This window comes from Tarenaya hassleriana, unplaced genomic scaffold, assembly GCF_000463585.1.
Source record: "Tarenaya hassleriana unplaced genomic scaffold, ASM46358v1 Cleome7, whole genome shotgun sequence".
NCBI lineage: Eukaryota > Viridiplantae > Streptophyta > Magnoliopsida > Brassicales > Cleomaceae > Tarenaya > Tarenaya hassleriana.
This window is the reverse complement of record NW_010969548.1, coordinates 3,772,246-3,788,071: the sequence shown is the minus strand read 5'-3', so window position 1 is coordinate 3,788,071 and position 15,826 is coordinate 3,772,246. Positions and strand designations below refer to the sequence as shown.

The following is a 15,826-nucleotide window of genomic DNA, read 5'->3' as shown; positions in this document are numbered from 1 at the left end:
GAAATAGAGAGACCTTTACGAATCTCCAGCATACGCAAGCAAAGGGGTCTGTCTTGCTCTGTTTGATGCTGGAAACTGTTTCTGATGGAGAAAAGCCGAAAATTTTATCTATCTTTTTGGTAGAACCGAGAAAATATATGTGAAATTATTAAACATGGGGTCCAAGTTCACCATGGAGGGGGGTGTTGTGAAGGGAAGGGTCTTGATAGGAGGGGAGAGGGAGCACTAATTTTAGGGAAGAAGAGAGAGAGAGAATTTAGCTGGAGAACAACGGTCTGTCTTCTTTGCCGCCACATTGTCTTCCTCGAGACCGTACGATACAGAGATGAGGTCCACAAGAATCTTCAAAGCCAGCGATTTCGCATCTTCTCAATATTTGGAATTCTCCTTTCCCGCACATCATTCTCCAGGGAATCAAACACGCCCTCTCTGGTAACATTGGCTCTCTCCTTTCCTCTCTCTCTCTCCTTTTTTTTCTCTTCTTTGAATGTATGATCTCTTAATGCCGAGAATGATGGGTAAATTACTTAGAGATGAAATCTTCTAGCTTTAATTTTTCATTCCACAGGATTCGACCAGAATAAGGCATGTAATTTTTCTTGTTTGCTCTGGCCATGGGTTTTTTACCACATTGCTTATGTATTGATGTTACAGTGCCGAAAAATATAATCTTTGGAAATTGTTCTCAAGGAAGATCCTTTTATCATTTTTTTTTTCATTTTGTGTGACGTAAATCACATTCTGTAGATGTCTTTCTCAAAATTATTTGTCTTTAAACCACAGCTTTAAGGTTATCTGTAATTCTGGAGAAAGGAGATGGCTTCACTGCAAGATATTGGTATTTCAGCAGCTATAAATCTGCTTTCAGCGTGTGCATTCCTGATTGCATTTGCCATCCTGAGGCTTCAGCCGGTTAATGATAGAGTTTACTTCCCGAAATGGTATCTCAAGGGGATTCGAGGAAGCCCAAGACGCTCCAGAGGGGTTGTTACCAGATTCGTGAATTTGGATTGGAGAACTTACATAAGGTTTCTGAACTGGATGCCTGCTGCATTGAAAATGCCTGAACCTGAGCTCATTGAACATGCAGGGCTTGATTCTGCTGTCTATATTCGCATTTACCTTCTCGGGTAATCACACTTTGTGGCCTATACGCTTCTTATTTCATTTTTTGTGTGTTTTTAAAGCCTATAGTGACAAGAATCCTCAAGTAACTTGCTCTGGCTGCATTAAGAATTAGTATTTTTTTTTTCTCTGGAAATCTTTCTGATGAGACACAATCATGTTTACCAGTTGTTTAGTTTATGAGTCACATCCATGTTCTGTATTGTCTCCAATCCATAGGGTAATAATGTGATAGTTGATTTGCAGGTTAAAGATGTTTGTCCCGATATCAATACTAGCTTTTGGTGTCCTGGTTCCGGTCAATTGGACAGGAGGAACACTGGAAAATATCAAGGACTTGACTTTCAGTAATGTAGACAAGCTGTCTATATCAAATGTGCCGCCCGGATCACCGAGGTATTGGATGAATATGGTGATGCATAAATAAGCAGTTTTTGTTTGTGGAAATATGTCTCTACTCTTAGCGATTGGAGTTCTAGATTCTGTTAAATTCTTAGATGCGAACTCCCAAGATAGAAGTGAAGCATTTATTTGACTCTGATCCTCGAGTTACAGGCAACGTGATTTATACTCAAAATGGGATTCATTCTCCATGCATGGATGTTGATTGTATACAAACATACTCTGTTCAAAGCATTATGACGATGGTCAGTGTAAGATTTAATCAATTCATTTGTCTGGTTCTAGGTTTTGGGCACATTTGATTATGACATATGTGTTCTCAATTTGGACTTGTTACACGCTATATATGGAATATAAGACTGTTGCTACTATGAGATTGAGGTATCTTGCAGCTGAAAAGCGTCGCCCTGATCAATTCACGGTGAGTTAACTTACTTTTATGGCATCCGTATGTTCCATGCTCTGTAACGTCTTTTATCCTCTCCCATATCAGTGGTTTCCAATACAACTTTGAACAAAGATATAACCAACACAATTTCTGTTTCCATTTAAGAACTACAGTTTGGATATGTCTGGTTCCCTGTTGAAGCTCGTGACATGGGAACCAGGCATATCCAAAACTGTAATTCTTAAATGGAAACAGAGATGATTCTGAGTTTTGCTGCATGTTATTCACTCTTGTTCTCTGTTACTTTACAAGTCATCGCCATTAATGGCTTCTGCAGGTTCTTGTGAGAAATGTGCCTCCAGATCCTGATGAATCAGTTAACGAGCATGTTGAGCACTTTTTCTGTGTAAATCATCCGGACCATTATCTTAGTCATCAGGTATCTTTCCATAGTCGTTTGTTAGTGACCAATGTGGTACGGGATTCGTGATTTACTGTCTTGATGTGAGGTTCTACATTTGTGGCTTGGCCACCTAAAAACAGCGTATTGGATCTCTGCTGTTGTGTTCCCAGATTGTGTACAACGCAAATGAACTTGCAAAATTAGTCTCCCAGAGAAAAACTTTGCAAAATTGGTGGACTTACTACCAGAACAAGTACGACAGGAACCCGTCCAAGAGGCCCACAACAAAGGTATTTTCCCGTGCAACATTGTTTAGACTAAGAGAGAACTTCTCTAAACTATATATCATGATTCTCTTCAGTAGTTATTTAATTTGTATATAGACAGGTTATGGAGGTTTTTGGGGGACTACGGTGGATGCAATCGACTACTATGATGCTAAGATCCAGGATCTGGCTGAAAAGGTGTGTGCTTTTATGTACTATACAAACTGTAATTACATTTTTGCAGTTGTACATTGTTTCCACCTTCAGTTAATCAATTTCTTGGACCATCATATTTACTGGGCGGACCAGGGTTTCTTTCTCTGACGTACGTGTAAATTTTACATGTATAGGAGGCCGCAGAAAGGCAAAGAGTTTTGAATGATACAAAGGCTATAGTTCCTGCAGCATTTGTATCGTTCAAATCGAGATGGGGAGCGGCTGTTTGTGCTCAAACTCAGCTATGTCATAACCCTACAATATGGTTGACCGAGTGGGCTCCTGAACCACGTGACATTTTCTGGGATAACCTCTCTATCCCATATGTCGAGCTCACTATAAGAAGACTGCTTATGGCAATTGCTCTTTTCCTTCTTGTTTTCTTCTTCATGATTCCCATAGCATTCGTTCAGTCTCTTGCCAACATTGAAGGGATCCAGAAAGTTTTCCCGTTCTTGAAACCCTTAATAGACATGTAAGTTCACATTTCTCTCTCTCTCTCTCTGTTTATCTATGTAGATGGGTATATTGCCTTAGCTGCATTTAACTTTTGTCGGTCATGTTATTTAATGTTCAATCAATATGAATACCCAGATCATTTTCTTTGGATAGTCATGCTTATACTATTTTCCGAGTTATGATCTCAACTTGTGTTCATATGCAGGAAGACCGTGAAGTCTGTAATCCAAGGATTTCTTCCAGGAATAGCCTTGAAGATCTTTCTTATCTTACTTCCAACGATTCTAATGACAATGTCGCAAATTGAAGGATATACATCGTTGTCCTATTTAGATAGAAGATCAGCCGAGAAATACTTCTGGTTCATAATTGTCAATGTCTTTCTTGGAAGCATTATTACTGGAACGGCGTTTCAGCAGCTCAAGTCTTTTCTCGAGCAGCCACCTACGGAGTAAGCACTAGGCTGTTTTCTCTGATCCAAATTTCGAAACCCCCACATGTTTAGAGCGATATTTCTTCGTCGTGAAAGTATATATTGACTGTATTGCCAAGAGATTTCTTTTTTATACATTTAGATATGACAAAACGGATTGATCTTGAGATTTTTTTATGTTTCACAACAGGATCCCGAAAACAGTCGGTGTTTCAATCCCGATGAAAGCTACATTCTTCATCACGTATGTCATGGTTGACGGTTGGGCTGGCGTTGCGGCTGAGATTCTCAGATTGGTGCCATTGATAATATTCCATCTGAAAAACACATTTTTGGTTAAGACAGAACAAGACAGGCAACAAGCCATGGATCCGGGACATCTGGACTTCTCTATATCTGAACCCCGGATTCAGTTCTATTTCTTGTTGGGGCTCGTTTACGCTGCTGTTACCCCCATACTTCTTCCCTTCATTATCGTCTTCTTCACCTTCTCCTACATTGTATTCCGACATCAGGTTCTTAAGCTAAAAGTATTCCTCTCAATAAACTGTACCATGTTGCTTTACAAACTCGATATATAATTCTCTTCTTGTGGTTATTTGCCAGGTTATAAATGTGTATGACCAAAAGTACGAGAGCGGGGCTAAATACTGGCCGAGCGTACATAGGCGTTTGATCATATGTCTTCTAATATCTCAGCTGCTAATGATGGGTTTGCTTAGCACAAAGAAACTAGCAATGGCAACAGCTATGCTTCTCCCTCTGCCTATCTTAACCATCTGGTTCAACAGATACTGTGCCGGCCGGTTTGAATCCGCCTTCTCCAAGTTTCCATTGCAGGTCAGTCAAGCACTTGCAGTCAAAAATTTCACCCGAACTGTTTTGAATGACTCTTGGCCCGTTGCATATATATGTAGGAAGCGATGGTGAAGGACACGCTGGAGAAAGCAACGGAACCGAATCTGAATCTGAAGGAATATCTGAGAGGTGCATATGTGCACCCGATGTTCAAGGGTCAGGAGATGGACCGACCACAAGTTGTGGACGAGGAGGAGAGTAACCCTCTTGTCCCGACCAAGAGGACGTCTCAAAGTACGAGTCGGTATGCCTCGGAAGCTAACAGTGCTGCAGCTACTCCTACAGACAAACACCATACCTCTTCTTCTGCTATCATGTAAACTCCCTCCCACTCTTGTCTCTCTGTTCTGTCTCTTATGTCTCTGCTGCATGGTGTTTGCTTATGGCAGAAGAAGCTTTTGTTTGTGGGGAGTGATCTTTTGAAGCAAATTTTTGTTCATCTTGATTCGTTACTGTTCACACACACACGCACTAGTTCAGCTTTGTAACAGGAATTCTTTTGTTTTTTCGTTAAAGTTTGTAACTTTAAACTATGGAATGCACGATGAGATGTTTCTATTATCAAAATGTGAATTTCATGATCTTGTTGGATTGCATCCATGGTTCAAAGTCTTGCATTATTACAAATCTGATATAAACGTGAAGAATTTTACTCAACACAAATCTAGTAAGTTACCCACCAATCTGGCAGGGACTTTCTCTGGTTTGGCCCAGAAAATGCACCATTTGAAATGTCTTGAAATCAATGCTGTTCTGTTGGAGCCAATATTCTCATTCAATAAGCAAAAGGGCACTTATTTCCCATTTCATTTTTTTTCACCAATGGACATATATGGACCTTCCAATACACTTGAATCCGCCAATAATGCAATGAAGGAGATGGTGAAGAAATTCCACAGCCATGGAATAGAGGTACTCCTGGAAGTGGTTTTTACCCATACTGCTGATTCTGGAGCTCTGCATGGAATTGATGATGGTTGTTATTATTACAAGGGAAGTGCCAAGGATCTAGATTCTAAGAGTCTGCTGAACTGTAACCATCCAGTTGTCCAGCAGTTGATACTGGAGAGTCTGCGTTATTGGGTGACCGAGTTTCATGTGGATGGCTTCTCGTTCTTGAATGCTTCGTCTCTCTTGAGAGGGGTTAATGGTGAACAGCTCTCCCGTCCTCCATTGGGTAGGGAAATAACAAAATCCTTAATACGACGTCGTTTTCGGGTTTTTAGTGTTTTATTTCAATCTGAATCCAAAAAGGCACAAACCTGGGCGGTCCGTTGAGGAATCTATAAATTCGAAGAAAGACGACAAATTTTCACGAAAAATCAATCATAAACTCACGGACTCAGACACACACTCACGGTTATCAAATGGGTATTTCAGATTTCTCTCCATCGAGGTGTCGGAAGCCCCAACAGACCATTTCTGCTTCAATGGCGGTGATTCGACGGTACCTCTCTCTCTCTCCTCCTATTTTTTTTTCTGGGTTATTTCTTCCTAAAGTTTCCAGATCTTGTTACTGGGTAATGTAATTTTTAGCTTACGCCGAAATGTTCGTCGTGGATTTTGACTTTTTAGTTCTGCAAAGATGTCTGAACTCTTGATCGGTGTGATGATTAGAGAGTATTTCGGAAAAAAAGGTTACAACTTGCGGAGGTTGTCTTTGAGGTTTGTTTAGCTGCAAAACTTAACATTAAGATCGTGAAAAGATTCATAATTGAGATCTTTATGAGAGAAAACTACCTCTTTGATTACCGCCTTGATCCACTCGCTAGTCTTGGGTGCTTCTGCGTTGCTTGATCATCATTCTTCTTGTGTGATCTCTCGAGCTTTCATCACGGCATGATTTGAGTGATTTTTTTGGTTAATATTGGTGTGTCTTATAGCCAATTCAATAGCATTTTTTTTAAAATTCTCTTTCCCGTATAGATCAGTTGCTCATTCTTGCCTTTCAGGGATATTCATTGCCAGGATTTGTAACGTGCAGCGGATAAGCTATCTGGATCACGGCAGAACCTTTTCTTGGACATCTGAAAGGTTGTTTACTTTGTTGATAAATGGCTGCTTGTTTGTTATCACTTGGGATTGGATCCTGGTGTCTTAACAGCGGTATCATTAGGACGGGGACACTCCCCACTGCCAGTTTTACTGGTAGAAATAAGTTTAAATTTGAGCCAAAGGCATTGGTAGTTTCTGGAATACGTTTCTCGGGAAATCTGGAAACAAAGGCAAGCAAGATCGGTGCCACAAAAGCCTCTTCTATCGAACTGACTGAACGGGTTTCTACTAGCGCCCAGGTCGATCAGCTAAAAAAGGCTACATCTTATCTATTCAGGACAAAGTCCGGAGCACTGGTAAACGTTAAAGTTGAAAAGAAAAAAGAAAGCTATGGTATCACGGTTTATGTCTCGTCTTTGCAACTTAGTGATAATGACAGCAGACTGGTGATGGTTTGGGGTGTATACAGGTCTGATTCTTCATGTTTCTTGCCACTGGAGTTCCAAGATTCGGAAACCCAGACAACAGAAACCCCATTTCTGAAAAACTCCTCGACCGATTTGATGGTGGGGCTGGAATTTGACGGGAAAGAATCACCTTTTTACCTATCGTTTGTTCTGAAATTCATGTCAGAAGGTCGTCCGAATGGCCTAGAGATTAGGAGCCACAGGGACTCCAACTTTTGTGTCCCAGTTGGTTTCAGTGCCGGTCATCCGTTGCCATTAGGCCTGTCTTTTGAGACAGAGGGCTTGTTGAATTTCTCATTCTTCTCAAGACATTCTAAAGGTGTGATTTTGTGTTTATATGATGACAGCACAACAGATAAACCTGCTTTAGAGCTCGATCTCGATCCATATGTCAACCGAACAGGTGATGTTTGGCATGCTTCCGTGGAAAATACTTGGAATTTTGTGAGGTACGGGTACCGTTGCAAGGAGAATGCTCATCTGGAAGAAACTAATGTGAAGGCTGAGCAAATTCTTTTGGATCCTTACGCCAAAATCATTACGGAATCTGTTTCTGATAGTTATTATCTCGGAAGCTTGTTACAGGAACCTGCTTTTGACTGGGGTGACGATGCTTGCCTTAACATACCATTGGAGAAACTTGTGGTTTACCGGCTGAACGTGAAGAATTTTACTCAACACAAATCTAGTAAGTTACCCACCAATCTGGCAGGGACTTTCTCTGGTTTGGCCCAGAAAATGCACCATTTGAAATGTCTTGAAATCAATGCTGTTCTGTTGGAGCCAATATTCTCATTCAATAAGCAAAAGGGCACTTATTTCCCATTTCATTTTTTTTCACCAATGGACATATATGGACCTTCCAATACACTTGAATCCGCCAATAATGCAATGAAGGAGATGGTGAAGAAATTCCACAGCCATGGAATAGAGGTACTCCTGGAAGTGGTTTTTACCCATACTGCTGATTCTGGAGCTCTGCATGGAATTGATGATGGTTGTTATTATTACAAGGGAAGTGCCAAGGATCTAGATTCTAAGAGTCTGCTGAACTGTAACCATCCAGTTGTCCAGCAGTTGATACTGGAGAGTCTGCGTTATTGGGTGACCGAGTTTCATGTGGATGGCTTCTCGTTCTTGAATGCTTCGTCTCTCTTGAGAGGGGTTAATGGTGAACAGCTCTCCCGTCCTCCATTGGTGGAAGCCATAGCTTTCGATCCACTGCTTGCGAAAACCAAGTTGGTTGCTGATTGCTGGGATCCCCATGACATGACAGCGAAGGAAATACGTTTCCCTCATTGGAAGAGATGGGCAGAAATCAATTCAATATTTTGTTACGACGTAAGGAACTTCGTGAGGGGTGGAGGTCTTCTGAGTGATCTTGCAACGCGACTTTGCGGGAGCGGTGACATAGTCACTGGTGGTGGAAGAGGTCCGGCTTTCTCTTTCAATTTCATTGCGAGAAATTCCGGGCTCTCTGTAGTGGACTTAGTTAGCTTTAGTGGACACAAGCTAGCTTCTGAACTAAGTTGGAACTGTGGTGAAGAAGGACCAACCAATAAATCTGCTGTTCTTGAAAGAAGGTTGAAACAAATTCGCAATTTATTGTTTATAGAGTACATTTCCCTGGGAATTCCAGTCCTCAACATGGGGGATGAATGTGGTCTCTCTGCCGGGGGCTCACCTCTGTATGAATCCCGAAAGCCCTTTGATTGGAACATGCTAACTTCGCCATTCGGCAGGCAGATCACTCAATTCATCTCCTTCATGACTTCACTGAGATCAAGGAGAAGTGATGTGTTCCAAAGGAGAAGCTTCTTGAAACCCGAGAATATCGAGTGGTATGCAAGTGACCAATCAACTCCCAGATGGGAAGATCCGGCTTCCAAGTTCTTGGCCATGGCTATCAAAGCAGAGGCAGAAGAAGAAGAAGAAAACCAGTCATTAGCTGATCCAAAGGGCAATCTCTTCATTGGGTTCAATGCAAGTGATCAGTCTGAAAATGTTATCTTGCCTTCACTCCCGGAAGGAAAGGAATGGCAGCGGTTGGTAGACACATCCCTTCCATTCCCGGGGTTTTTCTCAGACAAAGGTGTGGCTGTTGCAGAGCAGATGCCGGGACTTGTTGTCTATGAGATGAAGCCGTACAGTTGCACCCTCTTTGAAGGCAGCAGTCCTAATGCTTAGAACTAGCATCTGCCATTAGTTTTCCATTCACTTTTTGTGTATCTATCTGTATGGCATATTTGATGAAACAATCATGTCCATCATATTTGTAGATTCTGATATATGTGTATATACGTTTCTCTGCAGATATTCTCTCCCATATCCAAACTTCCATACTCGGAGTCGAATATATGGCCTCTAGTCTAAGCCCTCCTTAAACAATGCAGAAAATCTGAATCAGTGATGAGATTATTAGTTGTATCCAAGGAACATTCCTTTTATGGGCATATATATATACATATATGTGTGTGTGTGTAAAGGACAATAAATGGGATAAAGATTTTCTCCAAGATTTAAGAATCATGACGCAAACCCTTTCTGGTTAGTACATGCATGCAGGCCTAAAAATTCTCAAGGTTCTTAGGGTTTCGTGGTTCGACGGTGGATCCTGTCAGTACGATATTTGTTTGTTCATATATTCTTTTGATTTCGTTCCCCACTCTCTTCCATTGTTTTGCGAAGAATGAGATTTTATCTGTCGTGATAAGCAGATTCCCAATCCGAAAATGGACGACAGTCGCTGCTGTTCTTGTCGGGCCAAAGCAGAGAGTAGGAGGAAGAAGAAGGAAATCAATGGTGAATTCTTTCCCCTGCAATATTTTCTCATGAACTTAAAGAGTTATCGATCTCATGTTCTGAGTTTGGTTGCTTTCCATTGAACAGAGATGCGCCATGAAGCTGCAAAAGAGGCACACAATGTTCCAGGAGACAAGGAAGGAGAGAAACCTGTGAACAAGCCGAAACAGAATCCAAAAACAGAATCCGAGGATGTCCAATCTCAATCTACAGGATCTAAGAGCAGCTCAGATTCTGATGGAGAGACAAATAGATCTACAGAACACAAGAACAAGGGCATCCTCACATGGCGACACCCAAGTCTAAAGAAAGTGAACCAGAAGCAGAAGCAGAAGGAGAAGCCCAGTTTTGAATTGCCATCCATGTTAGACTGCACTAAACCACCGCCCTTTTATGTCCCCACCACAATGTACAATGGCAGCTATTACCCGCCATACCCAACAATGGCTGCAGCCCCTCTGCAATACTTTTGGCATGCCAGGCCGCACAGGCAGACTAATCCTATGGTGCGTTACACTAGCTATGCCGATAATTACCTCCACGGCTTTTTCTAAAGCGTTGTTCAAACATTGAAACGGCTACTGTCTTTCTTCAATGGAATATAAGGAGAGATTTGAAAGAATTGTTTGTACCTGACGAAAACCGAGTCCAAAGCGTTCACCAGAGCTGCTTTCTATGCCTTTGTTTTTTTTTTTTCTGCATATGGCTGCCTAAGTTCATGGCTCTTCATGATTCATTCCCCCAATTTTGTATCCAAAACTCTCTGAGCAGGCCAATTTGTGAAGCCAAAAGCTTGAACAGCATAGCTTCTGGCTCTTGGGAATGTGGCAATCCTAAGAAGAGCTGCATTTCCATCAATTCTCTTAGAAAATCTTCAGTCAAGCAAAACAAAGGCAAAACCCTTTTGAAGGAAAGCTGGTTCATAGATGATGATCCATCAGAGATAATTAAAAAATCCGGATAATCCTTCGACAATCAAAAGTTCTAACAGCCCTTCTTTCCCCCGCCATACCCAACAATGGCTGCAGCCCCTCTGCAATACTTTTGGCATGCCAGGCCGCACAGGCAGACTAATCCTATGGTGCGTTACACTAGCTATGCCGATAATTACCTCCACGGCTTTTTCTAAAGCGTTGTTCAAACATTGAAACGGCTACTGTCTTTCTTCAATGGAATATAAGGAGAGATTTGAAAGAATTGTTTGTACCTGACGAAAACCGAGTCCAAAGCGTTCACCAGAGCTGCTTTCTATGCCTTTGTTTTTTTTTTTTCTGCATATGGCTGCCTAAGTTCATGGCTCTTCATGATTCATTCCCCCAATTTTGTATCCAAAACTCTCTGAGCAGGCCAATTTGTGAAGCCAAAAGCTTGAACAGCATAGCTTCTGGCTCTTGGGAATGTGGCAATCCTAAGAAGAGCTGCATTTCCATCAATTCTCTTAGAAAATCTTCAGTCAAGCAAAACAAAGGCAAAACCCTTTTGAAGGAAAGCTGGTTCATAGATGATGATCCATCAGAGATAATTAAAAAATCCGGATAATCCTTCGACAATCAAAAGTTCTAACAGCCCTTCATGGCCATACCATGGAATGTATATACAACCAGAAGAACTCTACTGGAAGATTCCAAATCAAGCCATTACATGTAAGCATTTTAGTCAAATCTCCACATCAAGTTGGAGAGATGATGGTATCAGCCACCCCTTGCTTCTCTTCTAGTGGCGTCATGAAGAACATCAACATCGACTCCATCAGGTGGTAACTGGACGTATCTCACCACAGATCCTCTGATGAAGCAGTTTCTCACCGAGAGCTAAAATTCCATACAGAAAACCATCAGAATTAGAACAAACGAATTAGAATATACAGGGATAACTAAGATAACTGCAAAAGAAGATATACAGAACGATATACAAATGCTCAATCCCGAAAACAACAACAAGCTAAAAGCACTCAAAATTATTTCCCAAATACCTTGTAGCACTGTGGTAATGCAGATTACATTGGAGTGACCTCAATAGCAAAATCATTTTCACACTATAAAAGCAGGAATCTTAAACTCTATGCCTAAATCAGAAAAAGTTATTGTTTAAAAATATTATCATTTTAATCAAAAGATTATTTTCTAACTTTGACATAGAACTTTTTCGCCAATATCAACTCAGTGGTTTCACCTTGGCCATAGGAAGGCCGATTTAGACAACAAAAGACAATAAATTCTGAGATAGAAACAATCAGACATCCCCACATCCCATTGAAAAGTTAAGAGCAATAACAGGTAAGAGGTCAAGGAATACACAAGAGCGCATCATGAAGCGTTTAATTTATCTATTTCATATAATCCCAAGTTGCAATACCGATATGTTGCGAGAGTGTGACCAAAAACCCATTGCTTAAATCACACCCCTACTGTGCAGCAATCATCGCACACAATGGAGACAAAGCAATATGTAAATACACAAAGAAAAAAACAAATTGTTCACCCCAATTCGTCTATATTCCATTTAACAATGATCTCTAGAACACAAGAAAGAGTATTATCACAGATATACGCAACAACAACAACGGCTGGAATCGGATCACTCCGGTATGCTACCCACTAAAATGCTAAAGCCAACTTCAAATTCATTGGATATACCACAAAATGTATTTTCGAGCACATACAACTTAAACGAGGCATAGTATTAGTCAGACAATCAAAAGTCTGCAGAAGCACCAAGAAACCCTAAATTTGTGGCTCTGAAGTCCCTTTGCACCTAATCCAGGTCACCTATTCAACCCAAAACCCAAATATACCTAAGGGAATACGAGAAGAGATAGAATCTGAGTTAGAAGAGAAAATTTTACCATATGAGGGAACTTGTCCTGATCAACAACCCTAGTGTTCTCGAGCTTGATATTCAGGTACTGATCCACAGAATGCAGAGTCCCTCTAATCGCTAAATCGTTCTTCAGCTCAACCGTCACTTCTCTTCCGACCAAATCCTTAAAGTAAGAAAAGAACAACTGCACCCGGCAACCAAAAAAAATTTAACCCGTCAGGAAAAATCCCAATTCATGACCCGAAAGCAAAGCCATCAACCAAAAACCCTAGAGCCATCGGCCAAAAGAAACATACCCACGATAAACCAGAAAACGAAAACTTTACCCTGCCGATTAAAACCCCACCCACCCAGAATCGGCAGAGAACAAGCGAAAGAATCGCTTGAAGAAACTTACCATCTTTCCTTGAGAGAGAGAAGTCAGCTGCTTCCTGAGCTCCCAACCTAACAGAGAATGTAAATTGGCGAGAAACAGCTCCAAAGTGCCCTAATGATCCGTTAAATTGAATCTAGAATCTCTTTCCCCGGACCCTCTGACTGATCAAGAAGTTTGTATACATACGGGGCTTATTTTGATATATTTGTGAAAGTCGGGCATATATTATAAATAATTAAAAGTTTAGGTGTACGCCTGTTAATTGCAAAGATATCGGTCAAATTTTGTGAATTCCTACAAAAATTTCAGGTGTCCTTTTCCCCGTCTAGCCAAATACAGAAGATACTCGGTTCTGTTTTTGAGGCGGAGGTTGGCGATAAGATCTTCCATGGGTTTGTTTGTGACGATGAATTAAGGAAGATTTTCAAGAGAAATCGAGTTTTTTGGAGCGAATTCGGTTTCTCTTCTTGTGAAGAAATGAACAAACTCTGTTTGATGGCCTTTCATGGAGGCTATCCTACCCCTGCTCTTGGTTTGCGTGGCTCCGAAATCATCAAGGTAATTACTTTTCTCAGATTGGTTATGGGATTAACCTTTAAAATTGTCGATCTGATGGGATTTGTGCCTTTTTTGGGGTTTGAATTTGATTTCTGGTTCGATTTGATGACTTGTAATTTATGTCCACGGGTATTGGTGTGTATAAATCATAGGGTGTTAATCTTCCATCTCAGGAACTGAATGTGCTTCCTGTGAAAATTATGCTCAAAAACTGCCGCTTTATCTAAGCTTGTTGTTTCTGGAGTTGGTGGTCTTGTTTAGTTGCATCCTCTGCATCCATCTATGCTTTATTCTTCAAATAGTTTCATTGAAGAGCTTTGGTTGATCGTCTTCTTGTTTAACTCCATATAACTCTTCAATTGATTCAGAGTAACGGGCCTTATCTGGTGAACCTCGGGACAAAACAGGAGATAATACCAGCAAGGTCTATCAATCTGAAGCCAGATCAATCGGAACCGTGGAAACCCGCTGGTTCGATGTGCAAGCTTGGCCAGTTGGTGGAGATTGATTCATCCATGATGAGGCCTCTGCTCGTTGATGTTCATGGTATGTGTCATCTATCTACCTTTTTCCCTTCCGACCTATGTGTCATATTGTAATTCCGGGGGTCTTTTATAGACTCCCTTCTAATTTTTTTGTTAAACGGTTTAGGAACCTCGGCATTTACTCATTTCCTGATGACATGAACTCACTGTGGTTGCAGATACCCCATTGGAGTCCCTGCCTTTTAGCCTCAGGATCTCTGAGCAGTGTGCAAGGCAAGAACAGGTGACAAAGTTTCTGATGTTGAGATCAGATGAACTCAAAGAGGGTGGTTTCGATATGTCTCTGCTATCCGACTTCATAGATCCACATGCTTTGAAATCCGGTTCTCACCTGCCAGAGGAATACTCTGTTCTTTATCTGAATCAAAAACATGGGAAGCCACTTCTAGATCTTGTTGAGAAAATTGTGCGTAATCCAGAAGTTACAGTTCATCCAGATGGCCAGGTTCTTGTCTCGGGTAGCAGAGAGGACTTGAAAGATGTACTCTCTATTGCTGCTGAGTTCTATCTGTCGAGGAATTATGCGAGAGGGAGAACGCTCTCACCGCTTGTCCCGCAATTCCCAAGGTGATTCATTATGCACCATTCATTGAGATGTCTACACGTTTTCTTTGCATATGCTTGTCAATTTGGAGTTATATTTAATCGTTTTAGACACCCATAATATACATTAGACTGCAATTTCAGTTACCTCTTCTGAAGGAGACACTCTAAGTCTTATTCTCATTTCTGTTGGTAGGTAAAGATGAATTGAAAGGATGTTAATATACAATGGCTGTGATTCTAGTTCTTATGGTTAAGATTTGATTGTGTTATTAAGCAGGTTGGATAGTGAGGTAATAGCAACTCTGCAGCTAGCTCCGGCTAAGTTGGAAGCAGTGACAAAAGCTCCTCTGAAGAGGTAATATTATCATCTATTACTTGCATGAGTATGTTTATTGTGTGTTATGTTGGTGTTTTTTGGATGTGGCAACATTGGTTTTTGACTTTGACAGTCCAGAGATAACCAAGCTCAAGCCTTCACCCAAGAAACACAACACGAAGAAAGGAGCTAGAGAGAGGGACCTTTACAGGCGAAACCATCTCCATGCATGTGAGAGCCTACTGTCTTTGATGATAGGGAACGATGAACATAAGAAAACCACGATACTCTCCTTAAAGAGATCATCCAGCACCGATCTCTCGGAGCTTCTGACACAGTTGTCAATCGGAATCTCTGGAACTGGCATCGCTGTCCTGTTCTCTGTTGTCTGTAGTGTTGCAACCGGGCATGTGCCTTTTTGTGCAGACAAGTTCTTCAGCACTGGCCTAGGGTTCACCCTGGTATGGCTGTCATGGGCGGTGAATAAACTCAGAGATACGATTGTTCATGTCAACAGGAAAGCAATGAGGCCGTATTCCATTTTGAAAGACCAAGACTTGACGAGCAGATTGGAGAAGAGCACGAAGGAAGTTTACTCCAGAGCTGCGGCAGTAATGGCCATGCTTGTGCTTAGGTTTGCATGATGAACATTCATGGTTTGGAGAAGTTCAACTCCATGGGACGCTAGAGAGATCGTAGATGCAAAGACTGGATCAAAAACTTGTTAATACCGGGCTTGTAAATGTGAAATTACTGAGAAAGGTTTGTCATGGAGCCTAAGAGTTTGAAATTTTGCAGAAACTATTTGCAGTTACTGTCTCTGAGAAGATAACATAGTGATGGAACAAAAA

General features: G+C 41.2%; 5 protein-coding genes across 8 annotated transcripts; 4 read left to right on the top strand and 1 right to left on the bottom strand.

Annotated features, from left to right (window-relative positions):
* Window positions 1-68: 68 nt before the first annotated feature.
* On the top strand, window positions 69-6,591 carry LOC104801220 (CSC1-like protein At4g02900). 3 transcript variants are annotated; one of them, XM_010524393.1, is made up of 14 exons: window positions 69-432; window positions 784-1,130; window positions 1,372-1,521; window positions 1,813-1,948; window positions 2,253-2,354; window positions 2,489-2,608; window positions 2,702-2,782; window positions 2,935-3,275; window positions 3,465-3,710; window positions 3,883-4,207; window positions 4,299-4,532; window positions 4,610-4,866; window positions 5,931-5,997; window positions 6,503-6,591. In XM_010524393.1, the coding sequence occupies exons 2-14, from the start codon at window positions 817-819 to the stop codon at window positions 6,539-6,541; spliced, it is 2,412 nt and encodes an 803-aa protein (XP_010522695.1). In that variant the 5' UTR covers window positions 69-432; window positions 784-816; the 3' UTR covers window positions 6,542-6,591. The 3 variants fall into 3 exon arrangements, with proteins under 3 accessions (XP_010522695.1, XP_010522697.1, XP_010522696.1); XM_010524395.1 differs by lacking the exons at window positions 5,931-5,997; window positions 6,503-6,591 and adding an exon at window positions 5,777-5,847; XM_010524394.1 differs by lacking the exons at window positions 5,931-5,997; window positions 6,503-6,591 and adding an exon at window positions 5,732-5,836.
* LOC104801221 (isoamylase 2, chloroplastic) lies at window positions 6,508-9,324 on the top strand. Its single transcript, XM_010524397.1, has one exon. It carries the CDS (start codon window positions 6,605-6,607, stop codon window positions 9,197-9,199), a length of 2,595 nt encoding a protein of 864 aa, XP_010522699.1. The 5' UTR covers window positions 6,508-6,604; the 3' UTR covers window positions 9,200-9,324.
* A 117-nt stretch (window positions 9,325-9,441) lies between these two features.
* On the top strand, window positions 9,442-10,490 carry LOC104801218. Its single transcript, XM_010524390.1, has 2 exons — window positions 9,442-9,814; window positions 9,902-10,490. Exons 1-2 carry the CDS (start codon window positions 9,745-9,747, stop codon window positions 10,366-10,368), a joined length of 537 nt encoding a protein of 178 aa, XP_010522692.1. The 5' UTR covers window positions 9,442-9,744; the 3' UTR covers window positions 10,369-10,490.
* An 824-nt stretch (window positions 10,491-11,314) lies between these two features.
* Window positions 11,315-13,134, bottom strand: LOC104801217 (sm-like protein LSM2). Its single transcript, XM_010524389.2, has 3 exons — window positions 13,032-13,134; window positions 12,660-12,818; window positions 11,315-11,625 (listed from the first exon to the last, which is right to left on the bottom strand). The coding sequence occupies exons 1-3, from the start codon at window positions 13,032-13,034 to the stop codon at window positions 11,506-11,508; spliced, it is 282 nt and encodes a 93-aa protein (XP_010522691.1). The 5' UTR covers window positions 13,035-13,134; the 3' UTR covers window positions 11,315-11,505.
* A 203-nt stretch (window positions 13,135-13,337) lies between these two features.
* On the top strand, window positions 13,338-15,776 carry LOC104801216. Of its 2 annotated transcripts, none has more exons than XM_010524386.1 (5): window positions 13,338-13,568; window positions 13,937-14,114; window positions 14,272-14,680; window positions 14,934-15,014; window positions 15,109-15,776. In XM_010524386.1, the coding sequence occupies exons 1-5, from the start codon at window positions 13,488-13,490 to the stop codon at window positions 15,617-15,619; spliced, it is 1,260 nt and encodes a 419-aa protein (XP_010522688.1). In that variant the 5' UTR covers window positions 13,338-13,487; the 3' UTR covers window positions 15,620-15,776. The 2 variants fall into 2 exon arrangements, with proteins under 2 accessions (XP_010522688.1, XP_010522690.1); XM_010524388.1 differs by having other exon boundaries at window positions 13,339-13,568; window positions 14,937-15,014.
* The last annotated feature ends 50 nt before the right edge of the window (window positions 15,777-15,826 follow it).

What these genes read in the sequence shown, in the direction of transcription:
- LOC104801220 (XM_010524393.1), top strand. Translation starts at nt 817, where the DNA reads ATGGCTTCACTGCAAGATATTGGTATTTCAGCAGCTATAAATCTGCTT. An exon ending in ACCATTATCTTAGTCATCAG is followed by an intron (nt 2,355 to 2,488) that starts GTATCTTTCCAT and finishes TTGTGTTCCCAG; the next exon opens with ATTGTGTACAACGCAAATGA. An exon ending in ACATTGTATTCCGACATCAG is followed by an intron (nt 4,208 to 4,298) that starts GTTCTTAAGCTA and finishes GTTATTTGCCAG; the next exon opens with GTTATAAATGTGTATGACCA.
- LOC104801221 (XM_010524397.1), top strand. Translation starts at nt 6,605, where the DNA reads ATGGCTGCTTGTTTGTTATCACTTGGGATTGGATCCTGGTGTCTTAAC.
- LOC104801218 (XM_010524390.1), top strand. Translation starts at nt 9,745, where the DNA reads ATGGACGACAGTCGCTGCTGTTCTTGTCGGGCCAAAGCAGAGAGTAGG. An exon ending in GAAGAAGAAGGAAATCAATG is followed by an intron (nt 9,815 to 9,901) that starts GTGAATTCTTTC and finishes TCCATTGAACAG; the next exon opens with AGATGCGCCATGAAGCTGCA.
- LOC104801217 (XM_010524389.2), bottom strand. An exon ending in AGGACAAGTTCCCTCATATG is followed by an intron (nt 11,626 to 12,659) that starts GTAAAATTTTCT and finishes ATGGAATTTTAG; the next exon opens with CTCTCGGTGAGAAACTGCTT.
- LOC104801216 (XM_010524386.1), top strand. Translation starts at nt 13,488, where the DNA reads ATGAACAAACTCTGTTTGATGGCCTTTCATGGAGGCTATCCTACCCCT. An exon ending in GTGGCTCCGAAATCATCAAG is followed by an intron (nt 13,569 to 13,936) that starts GTAATTACTTTT and finishes CAATTGATTCAG; the next exon opens with AGTAACGGGCCTTATCTGGT. An exon ending in CTTGTCCCGCAATTCCCAAG is followed by an intron (nt 14,681 to 14,933) that starts GTGATTCATTAT and finishes TGTGTTATTAAG; the next exon opens with CAGGTTGGATAGTGAGGTAA.